This window comes from Oryza sativa, chromosome 8 (genome assembly GCF_034140825.1).
Source record: "Oryza sativa Japonica Group chromosome 8, ASM3414082v1".
NCBI classification, from domain to species: domain Eukaryota; kingdom Viridiplantae; phylum Streptophyta; class Magnoliopsida; order Poales; family Poaceae; genus Oryza; species Oryza sativa.
The window spans coordinates 23,779,303-23,791,157 of NC_089042.1; the positions used below are offsets into that span (position 1 = coordinate 23,779,303).

Below are 11,855 nucleotides of genomic sequence, written 5' to 3' on the forward strand. Positions count from 1 at the left end.
TACAATTAACTAATTAACACATCATCTTCACTAAATTGTTATTAATTAATTTCTTTACCCTCAAGATCTCTAATTATATTATATGCATATATTATATTTACTAGTGTCTAGTGTGCCAATTCTACCGTAAGCCTTATGGGAAAAATACTACCTATAAGACATCATTGAGAAATTCCCCAATGTAATGTTATGATTTTCTAATCATTTGATTAATTAAAATCAAATGCATCACACATCACCCTCGCTATCTGTGTTCATCTGTCTCCAACACATCGTCCCCTAATCCCGGCCCATCGATTAGGATTTGAGCGACGCACTCGCATCGACTTTCCTGCTATCATCACATACACACCTTTCTCCCTGCCTCACGCGCTGTCATCCCTTTGTCTCTCCGACTTCACCTCTGATGTTAGCGAGAAGCCGAGAACAACACTACAGATCTTCTCCCTCCACTTCATTTTTCTCTCTCCCCCATCATGTTTCTCATTGTCGGTGCTCCTGAGCTATCTTCCTCCACTTCTTGTGGTTTCTGCCGTTGGATCGGCCATCAATATCCGTCATCTTTAATACGTACCGTCTTGACTCCCCTACTATCTCCAACCAAATCTTTCACCTCCCATCGCCCTCCTTCACTCTCACGGCTTTAGTGGCGCCCCCACCGTCTCATCATCCTCCTATTGCTCACCGTCCACTGGTCTTCTAGACTCGCTCTAAACCCAACCCTCCTTTGAATCAATCCTCCGACCCCAAAAACCTAACCCGGTGAGATTATCGCCACATCCTCGTTGTCGGAGCGAGAGAAGAAAGAGGACGGACACACGAGTCTTGAGATCAATCTAATGGTTTAAAACTATGAGAATTGTTTCTCAAATGTCTGTCCAAACTCTAAAGGTAGTTAGCAAATTTGCAAAGAAAAAATAAAACAAATAATGTAAGCACTACCAGGACAGAGTGGGGATCAGATTGCACGCCGATACGAGAGGCCAGCTGAGCCATATATACCACGCACTGATAAGATGCACGTACGCGGGCACACCTGCAGGATACGATACGATCTCGTGACCCTCCCTCCGATCCTACGGGCCAGAGTTTTGCACCTTATCCTCGACAGGGCAATGATTCCGATCTACTATAGCTACTCTCTCATAAATCATAATACTACTGCAGTTAATAATTAAACATACATGCATGCTACTGCACATATACTGCTATCTCTCTTGCAAATTTTAATGTACTACACGCAAGTGAATTAATGTAAGCTCCTAGTTGGTTTTTCTACTTTCCCTTGTACGTACCTGCAAATTAAAGCAATTGGGGTCCCAATGGCACCTTGAGAGAATAGTTACACAGGCCGTGCGTTGTTTAAGCCACGGCGAGAGACAGCCGGAGTTAAGGGTTTTGCCGATTCGTATCGACGTCCTTGTCAACAAAATCTGTGCATGTCTGGTACCATCCTTTACGCCCCCGTCCGGCCGGCCGGCGGCGATTATTGTCACAACAAAACTGCACTGTTGTTGGAGTACTGTTATTTTCTCGTACCCTACGCTTATTATAATGAATCTGGATATACCATTATAGTATTAGATAGTATCCCGTTTACTTCTCGATTAGTTTTATTCTCGGTTGGTTTGTTATGGAACGGAGGGAGTACGCTTAGTGGCTCCTTTGGATCATACGATCTCAGTCCTAAAAATATACTCCATTCGTTTTAAAATAAGTTTATCTTTGTATTCTCTTATTTATCTCAAAATAAGTGTATTTTTAAGCAGTTTAGAGTTTATAAAAGTAGGAGATAAATGTATTAGAAGTAGATAAATCAGAGGATAAGTGCATTGGGATTTGATAAAGTGAAAGTTATTCCAGTCATTTTACTTTTGTATTAGTATGTGTTGAGATGGGTGAACAATATATTTATTTTGGGATGTAGGAGGTAAGGAATTTTGGTTGCATAGCTAAATCTCTTATATTTCGAAACGCAGGTGGTAGGATTTTTAAAACATGGGGAAAAAATAGAAGTATGTTGTCACATGCTATACAATACTTCGAGATTTTAGGGTTTGTTCTCTTTATTGCCACTTTGATACGTATCAAATTTTGGTAAGATAGCAAACTAAACAATACCTTATGAATGCCATCCTACCAAAATTTGGTAGTTCCGAACTTTCGTCTTATAAAAACGCTACCAAATTTTTGAAAGACGTCAAACTAAATATATCCAACACTACCAAAGTTTAACAACGTCAAAATTATCAAAATTTAAACATTGTCAGGTCGAAATTGGTAACAAAATGAACATGCCCTTCAAATCGAAAAACAATAGATATAAATAATGTACTCTTTGGATGGTTCACATTAGTTGAAACAATGGGATTTTAAAGAAAATCTTATATGGGAGAGAGATAGAGAGTTTGTATTGGACTTAGCAAAATAAAATAATACAAAGATTTGATGTCGTTATTAAATTTCTTATAGAATAGGGTAGGGAAGCAACCCATAGAAATCTTGTAACGCTGTTTTTATTTTTTTCAAAGGGTATCACAGATTTTTTTTCCAAGTACTTTAATGGTGCAAAAAATTCTATGAACTTCATTCAATCTAAAGGAACCATGCATTACTGGCTTTACTGGATACTGCTGCCATGTTAGAGGAAGGTTAATAGTATCGGCGACTGCTGGCGGCAACCGAGTGCCACATCCTTCAATAGAGAGCTAATCTATAATGCATACAACAACATGCAACACTTCTTTATTTTTTTTAATCGAGCTAGTGTCTACTCCAAAGGAACCAGCCAGATTCATATGAGAAAACATAAGTAAACGAGCTTCCGCCTGAGCTTCCAAGGATAAAGGTAGATGAACAGCCATTTGATCCCCATCAAAGTCTGCATTGAAACCTTTACACACTAATGGGTGTAAACAAATAGTACGCCCCTCTACTAAAGTGGGTTGGAAAGCCTGTATGCCTAATCTATGCAGGGTAGGTGCTCTATTCAACAGTACAGGATGTCCCCTCATAACTTCTTGAAGTATTTCCCATACAATGGGTTCCTTTTCCCAAATTTTCCTTTTAGCAATCCTAACATTAGAAGTAGCACGTTTCGTGATTAAATCGCGAATTACAAATAGCTGAAAAAGCTTTATTGCTATCTCTAGAGGTAACCCACATTGATGTAATGAAAGTGAAGGACCCACAACAATGACAGAACGCCCCGAGTAATCGACCCGTTTCCCAAGCAGAGTTTCGCGAAACCTCCCCTCTTTACCTTCAATTACATCTGAAAGTGATTTGTATACTTTATTGTGACCATCCCTCGTTGGTTGCCCGCGGGACCCACTATCAAGAAGTGTATTTCACGTCCCCATTCATTTTTTCATTGGTTGTCGTGAGAGTAGGTGGGCCTATGGTAGGTGAAATGCATAGGCTCGCGCGAAGAGCCAGCGACTAAATAGTCGCTCGTTTTTCTCTCTCCAAGTTTTCTTTCTCGGCCATGTATAAAAAATCCTATGTAAGCATGCTATTAACCCATTGTTGTACCTGCTCATGATACTAATGGTGCAGTTTAATCTAGGCATTTTTTTAGGGAAGATAAACTGCATATTTTTCTGTGTGCTCTTTCGGGAAAGCCAATATATATCTGAGCACTCCCTCCGACGGTGGCTGTTAAATTAAATCTTGAAAAATCCATCGGTGAATTCGAACTTATTTTATCTGGAATAGAAAATCACAATCAGCTACTCACTCAGTCTCTCTGTTCAACTCCTTCAGAGAGGGAGGTAGTAGAACGTTACTGTCGTGATATGCGAGAGCTGAGCTAGGTAGATAGCGTTTCTAGTACAGTAATAAGCAAGCAAGCGATCCGAAATTCTATGCAAGTAAAGCACAAAAGAACCGCCATGTTGTTAGCTTGAAGCTCTTATCTCCCAAACAAGTCTCAACTTGGGTCCAAGCCTTGTACACGTTGTTGTTTTCTTCTTCTTTTTTACTTTCAACCAGTAATATTGTAATCATAATCCGTATTCAGATTGAATCTAAGTACTGTACTTAATTAACCAAGACGATCCGTAATGCTTCTAGGACGGAAATGCATGCGTGATGTGATCGAGTACATGTCCTGCTCCTGGCCATGTTTGTACTAACACTAATCACAGTGTTTGTATAGTTTTTACACTATATCTGTACTGGGAAGGAACAATAATATCAGACACATTTGTGAATGATTGTGTTGTGTTATATCATCAACAGGCCAATTGCATTTGTTGCAGTAGATTGTAATTGTAGTTGAGCAAAATTAAATACTAACTAGCAGATCGAGCTCCTCTCACAGTTTCACAACTGCACGGGGCCAGGCATTTCATACATGTCTATATTTTACACAAGTCTTTACCAAAACAGGAATACTCCTGGATTTTGCTGTACATGTCTTTACCAAAACAGAGTACTCTCCTAGATTATATTGTACAAGTCTTTACCAAAACAGAGTACTCCTAGATTATATTGTACAAAAGTCTTGTCCTTGTTGCTTGAAGTACATGTACATTTTTTTCAGCATAATTTTTATCCTGATGTATTGATCAAAATTAGGCTTGAAATTAAATTTGTGATGTGATTGGTGACACCACATATACTATAGTTACTTGCTATATTTTAGAATAGATGTAGTAGCATAATTTTACAATCTTGTAGAATTGTTTGTGACTTGTGAGGTCCTCATAGGAATATCTAAAACCTCTCATTTTGCATTTAAGAGCGTCACCAACAGATATCCAACACTCCTCCCTTTGAGAATCTCTAAAGAGAATTTGAGCATTAACTTCCTAAATAAAAAGGTGGCTACTTGAAAAACATAGTTTCTCACCCCTCCTACGTGGTTGTGCGCCCTTCCTTACACGATATCCCGAGCAAAGACTCTGGGAGCGAGAGCGCTCCCACATATGTCGATAGTAAGAACTCTTGGTGAATTCAATTTTTGATTAAATTGCCTCTATAGACTATAAATGCATGTCGGATTCAACTTTATATATATATATATATATATATATGACACTCATATGGGGCACCATGGTTTCAAATGCACAAAATCACTTAAATTTTTCAAAATTTTCAAATTGTGAGTATATACCTAGTTATAAGAATTCGATTCATACCTATACCTATCAACCAAACAACTCAAATTTAACTTTATTTCACAATCCATGATTACATACCTAACTAATTATATGTATGGATGCTATATACCTAGAATCAAAATCTAACAAAAACAAGTTCAAATTCAGTTCAAATTTGCTTTCAACTAGTTAGTAAAGTAGTTAATATTAATACCTAAATAATTGAAAAAGTTTCATGCTCATTTGAATTGGGTATATACTCAATTTCAACAATGGTGCCCGGGCACCATGGAGCACCAAACAAATTTACTATATATATATATATATATATATATATATATATATATATATATATATATATATATATATATATATATATATATATATATATATATATATATATATATATATATATACCCAATTTGAATGAGTATGAAATTTTTTTAAATGTTTAGATATGAACATTAACTTTTTTACTAACAAGTTTGAACTGAGTTTGAACTTTTCTTTGTTAGATTTTGGTTCTAGGTATATAACATCCAAACATATAATTCGTTAGGTATGTAATAATGAATTGTGAAATAAAGTTGAGTTTGAGTTGTTTTGTTGTTAGGTATTTGTATGAATCAAATTCATACCTAGGTATATACTCACAATTTGAAAATTTTTAAAAATTTGAGAGAATTTGTGTGTTTTATACCTTAGAGCCCGAGCACCATGGAGTCCCATATATATATATAATTTCTGGAAATTCCATAACTTCAGTAGTACTCCCTTCGTCTCAAAATATAAGGGATTTTAGATGCATATGACACTTTCTAATACAATGAATTTAAACATAGAGCCAGTCCAAATTCATAGTACTAGGAAATGTCTCATACATTTAAAATCTTTTATATTTTAGTACGGAGGGAGTACTTGTAGTGTAGACCCAAACATGGAAAGCCATCGTTTTCAGTTTGCATGCATTGCTACTCTGTTTGATTTCTTGGTTACGCTGAACTATAGTGTACAGAGTGTACTCCTGTCATTTACTTACCACACAGTAATCTCAGCAGCACGAATTTCGGATCTGATCTCTACTCGAGTTCGTTAGTACTATGAGTCTTCAGACAGTACGTGTTGTACACACAACTAGATACAAACAGAGAGTAGCTGCTCGTCAGCCAAAACGCCCTAATTAGCAGAGTACAGTAGTATCTTTTTTTTTCTTTTCATTTTGGCGCTAGAGATGATCAAACAACGTTCTGTACAGTACATGTTCAGCAGTGAATGATTTTAGGTGGAGTTTTGTGCTTGTCTTTGATGTACATCTACACTTCAAATGACTATTTATGGGTCATTCGTGTGGTTAATTGGATTGCTAGTAGCGAATGCGTACTGCATGTGTACTGACAATAGAATTTGTTACTTGTTAGCCCCTTTTATTGGATCATCAGCTATCATGTACATTTTGCCGATTCCGTTTATCTGTGTGTCATAACTAACCTTGGTTGCTCTGTGATCTAGTTCAGCTATATGTGCTCGTAAGATAATCACCGGGTTATTTAATTGGACAATCATCATCGCTCAATTAGACAATATCACCTGTTTTTTTATTATAAGACATTTTGTTTCATTAGGATAAGATTTTAGCTATCATTCGCTTTATTAATAATTAGTTATGTGACATGGAAGCATAATTAGTAAGCATTTTTTTAATAAGAATCTTTTCTATTAAAATAGCGTAATAGAGAAATTGTTTGTTAAAGTATTATCCTCGTAAAATAAAATATGTATATGAATTCCATTTAGAAAAACGTCAAGGCCTTATTAAAAAGAACACCACACACTAATTATATACTTGAGCTACATAGTCATCTCCTATGTTATAAAATATACTTAAGCTACATAGCCCTCTAACTTACTATTGTCTAACTTTGAGGGACTGATATGTGGACCTACATGTCAGTGACCCACGTTAGAGGGCAGTACTTTAGATGAGCCCTTTCCCAACCAACCATATACGATCTCGAGGTTTCTCATATACTCTCTCCGTCCCAAAAAGAACCAATTTCTCGCTATGAATCTGGACAAGATCATAGCCAGGAATTGGTTCTTTTTGGGACGGAGAGAGTACAATCTAGGTATAAAATACTCCCTCTATCCTAAAAAAACCCAATCCTACGTTTGAATATGTATGTCCAAATTCAAACCCAAGATTAGTTTTTTTTTGGAGGGGGTATGTGTCAATCCTGTTATAAAAGCACCAACTTATTTTGTCTCTCGTTATTTGCTTGTTAGCTTATCAATTCCAACTCAAATTTAATTTTATTAAGTTGATTTTGAGTCTTTTTTTTATTGTAGTCTATTTTCTAGCCTTGCCCTTTTTCTATTGTAACCACCAAGGTTTAACGGAAAAAAAATTGTTTTTGGTTGCTTTTTTTTCGACTTATTTGTAGTTCTACCATCATAGCCAAAGGTAAATTTAGCAAGGGTTTCGCCAATTTACCTTTTAATTTTTTAAACTGTTGAACATATAGGGGTGGGCAGAAAAAGACCGAACCGAAAAATTCAATCACTAGGCCAGTCAGGTGTTGAAAGATTGAATTTTATTCGGTCAATTCGGTTAGTACTCGATCAACAACCCAATTAAACCGAATTTTGACCCAATTTTAGCCTTCAGTATGCTTTGATTTGATCCATGATAGTCAAGAGTCTATTTTGTGTTTATATTTTTTTATCTAGAAATTAAGACTTCGCTTGATTATTTTGGACCTTCTAAAATTTCGGTCATGATTTAGACAAAGACCGAATTTCTTGGTGTCCAAGACCGATCGATCTCTAATTTTAAATGACCAAAATTTCTAAATAACAGATCGAGACTGAATTTTTCGGTCGGATTAAACGCCCACCCTATAAACATATCGGACGAAGCTTCATGTAACGTTACAAATACCATAAAAAATGACTAAATTTAGCATGTAGTACTACCTAGGTATAACTCGCTAAAAGTATTTTATAACCGTGTCCAAAATCCCAAACACGGAAGATGATCCTCTGATGTTACCCTTCAACGTGACTGATATGTGAGCTCCACCACTCTCGGACCCACATGTCAGCCACCAAACCATTTGAAAGTTACGTCACAGGAGCACATCCACACCGAACGTGTTTACACGGCCGAGCCTTTTGGGCAACCCTTCGCGCGAGAGCCGCAAGGGGCTTGTCCCGTGTCCTCCCAGCCTCCAATCTCAGCCGCCCATCCATCCGATCGGACGGCCTCCACTACCGTGACCGTGCCCTCTTCCTGCGCCCCCCTCCCTCCATTCCCGCCCCGGCTGTCCCAATTTCGGCGTACCGTCGCGTCGCGTCGCGCTTTCCCAAACTGCCCCTCTCCCTCCTGTCTCCCTCCCCAGTACAAAGCGCGGCCTCGGCGGCAGCAGCACAGCGCGCAGCGTCTCTCTCTCTCGCTCTCGCTATCTATCTCTGTCCTTGTCACTGTCCGTCCTTGACTCGCTAGCCCAAGAAGAAGACCAACCGGAGAGGGGAGGGGAGGGGAGGCGGAGAGATGGCTCCGAGCTCGTCGTCCTGCCACGACGCGGCCGCGTCGATGCTGCTCTGCGCCGAGGACAACAGCAGCATCCTGTGGCTGGAGGATGAGGAGGGGGAGGTGGGGGAGAGGAGGAGCGGCGGTTGCCGGTCGATGGTCGGGGACCTCGCCGCCGGCGGCGGCGGCGGCAGCGGCGGGGGTGGAGTGGAGGAGGAGGAGGACATGTTCCCGCGGCAGTCGGAGGAGTGCGTGGCGAGCTTGGTGGAGAGGGAGCAGGCGCACATGCCGAGGGCGGACTACGGCGAGCGGCTCCGCGGCGGCGGCGGCGACGTGGATCTCCGCGTCCGCAGCGAGGCCATCGGCTGGATTTGGGAGGTGCATTCTTTGATCGATCTGGCACAGGATGCGCCATTGCCTGAAAGAAAGAAAAAAAAAGGAATGATTTTTGCGCTGTTTTCTTTGGTCTTTCTGAGTAAATGCAATAGATCTGCCATGATTAGCTCCGTTCATTTAGGGGGGAAAAACGTGTCTTTTTTACTTCGTTTCTGGATGGATTCAAAACCATTCCTGCAACTTGTTTTCTCGGCCAGTTTTCACTAATCTGCAGCTAGCGTTCGTCCACGGGCGTAAATGCAATGCATATTATGCACTGAAGAGTTTTTTTTTTCACTGTGTTTCGAGTAATAAACATTGTTTGTCGTAGTGCGATAAATGTGACGATGACAAAAGCAAATTGGGGTTAAATTTTGGGACCATACATCTCGGACGAAGCTGGCCTTTCATCCGTTCGCTTACTCACGAGATGTCGATGTGCATTGTCTGATTCTAGTTTGTACTACTACAACGTTTGCAATGATGGGGCGGCATTTTTTCGGAGCCAAAAAAAAAAACTTCTGATAAAAGCATAGAAGATAATTGCTGTGGAGTTCTTGTCCTGAAAAATTTGTTTCTTTTACCATGTGATCTCTAACTTATTGTGTTTTTTATCTTTCTACAGGTTTACACTTACTACAACTTCAGCTCTGTCACTGCCTATCTGGCTGTAAACTACCTGGACCGTTTCCTGTCTCAGTACGAGCTGCCGGTAAGAATCAAAAAGATTGTGTTTGTAATCATCTCAAGATGTGGCCAATGCTGTCCATGTTCATACAAGTACTAGATGATGAGCTAAGATTCATGCTTGCAAATACAGGAAGGCAGGGATTGGATGACACAGTTGCTCTCGGTTGCGTGCTTGTCTATCGCCGCCAAGATGGAGGAGACCGTCGTCCCGCAATGTTTGGATCTTCAGGTCAGCATCAAACCGTGACAAGCATCTCAGATTTCGCAATGCGTTGCGTTTTTGTTTGATATTGTTCTAAGCGTTGTTCTTGTTGTTGATCAGATTGGGGAACCACGGTTTTTGTTCGAGGTGGAGACGATCCATAGAATGGAGCTTCTTGTTCTCACCAACCTCAATTGGAGGATGCAAGCCGTGACTCCATTCTCCTACATCGACTACTTCCTACGAAAGCTCAACAGCGGCAATGCCGCGCCGAGAAGCTGGCTCCTGAGGTCGTCGGAGCTCATCTTGCGCATAGCAGCAGGTGTGCCATGATAGGAAGCTGCTGAACATGGTTTCATTCAGTGACATCCTATAGATCAGACCATAATTCAGCATTCTCAGCATAGTCTGACGATGCATGTTAAACTTGTCAGGAACTGGATTCCTAGAGTTTAGACCCTCGGAGATCGCTGCAGCGGTGGCTGCCACAGTGGCCGGAGAAGCCACCGGCGTGGTAGAAGAAGACATCGCAGAGGCTTTCACCCATGTAGATAAGGTACAGATTGATGCAAACCCTCACGTAAACTCATCCTCATAGACTCTTACTAGCTCGTTTAATTCTGAATAACTCATGTGTACTACCAATTTGGATCCATCACATTCATAACTGAATTATAATAACTCATAATTTGCAACCGGTACTTTCGTAGAACACAGTACCGGTTCAGAATGCGTGAAACGCATTTATGGGCGTGTGAGCTCGGGGAGTTAATGTGCTGTTCGGCTTTTGCCGCTGTGTGTCTGCAGGGGAGGGTGTTGCAATGCCAGGAAGCGATTCAGGATCATCACTACTCCATGGCCACCATTAACACTGTGCAACCTAAACCTGCAAGCACCAGGAGAGGCTCAGCCTCAGCCTCCTCCTCCTCTGTGCCTGAGAGCCCTGTTGCGGTGCTGGATGCTGGCTGCCTCAGCTACAAAAGTGATGATACTGATGCAGCAACTATTGCCTCACATGGAGGAGGAAGAAGGAAGAGTTGCTTTGATAGCTCCCCGGTCACTAGCAAGAAGAGGAGGAAGCTTAGCAGGTGACTGACCAGTCAAAGTGCCAAATGATAGATCACTCTCTCTGTAGTCTGTACACCACTCATCTCGACAAAGGCAAAGTCAATTGGTTTCGATTGCAACGACTGTTAGAAAGAAAGAACACTGGAAGGGGGCCAAAAGGGAGGGAATTTTGACATGACGAGAGAGAGCTAGCTAGCAAGAAGTTGCTGATGAATAAAGAGGTGAGGTTGACAACACCTAATTGCTAAGCTTTTGCAAGCCAGCAAGCCATGGTGATGAGAGGTGCCCCCAAAGAACAAAGAAAAGCTTTGTAGCAACATAAAAGCTTGATGAGTTTCAAAAAAAAAAGAAGAAAAAAAACATAAAAGCTACATGAGATGATCAAGACAAAGGATGGTGAGGGGCTTTAGGCAACAAGTCCAAGAACTAGGCATGCACTGACCTGGCTGTGTAGTATTCTTTTGTTCACTAGCTCTAGTTGCATTAGTTGCAGTATTGTTTTCTTTTTTCCATTTCATTTGTAAGGAGAAAATTAGAGGCGGCAGCACTCCTTTTTGTGATCAGCAATGATGATCATCCACATGAATAAAATAACATGGTGTAACCAGAAAAGAAAATTAACAAGACCCAGAAAAAGAGGAAATGGGTTTCTTTCAGTATATTGCTCTGCCTGCCTATCTCTATATTGTTTGACTGCTTGTCTGCTTTAAGAGCAGGTATAATAGTAGGCTATAAGCCAGCTGTAAATATATTTTAAGGAGATAAATAAGGAGAGAGAAGGATAGCGGGCTATAAATTTGTAGCCAGCTGTAGCACGAACTGTAAGACGTAGTATGTGTATGACAGGCGGGGCCAGGTATCAATAGTGTAGTATGTAACTATTGTA

At 40.3% G+C, this 11,855-nt stretch overlaps 1 protein-coding gene across 1 annotated transcript; it reads left to right on the forward strand.

Moving 5' to 3' along the window:
• The first annotated feature begins 8,533 nt into the window (after positions 1–8,533).
• On the forward strand, positions 8,534–11,598 carry LOC4345844 (cyclin-D4-2-like). The gene is made up of 6 exons (NM_001422598.1): positions 8,534–9,012; positions 9,635–9,721; positions 9,830–9,928; positions 10,022–10,223; positions 10,336–10,457; positions 10,709–11,598. The coding sequence occupies exons 1-6, from the start codon at positions 8,656–8,658 to the stop codon at positions 10,991–10,993; spliced, it is 1,152 nt and encodes a 383-aa protein (NP_001409527.1). The 5' UTR covers positions 8,534–8,655; the 3' UTR covers positions 10,994–11,598.
• The last annotated feature ends 257 nt before the right edge of the window (positions 11,599–11,855 follow it).

Coding starts and splice junctions, on each gene's coding strand:
- LOC4345844 (NM_001422598.1), top strand. CDS start 8,656: ATGGCTCCGAGCTCGTCGTCCTGCCACGACGCGGCCGCGTCGATGCTG. Junction 9,013..9,634: donor CCATCGGCTGGATTTGGGAG/GTGCATTCTTTG, acceptor ATCTTTCTACAG/GTTTACACTTACTACAACTT. Junction 10,458..10,708: donor CTTTCACCCATGTAGATAAG/GTACAGATTGAT, acceptor GTGTGTCTGCAG/GGGAGGGTGTTGCAATGCCA.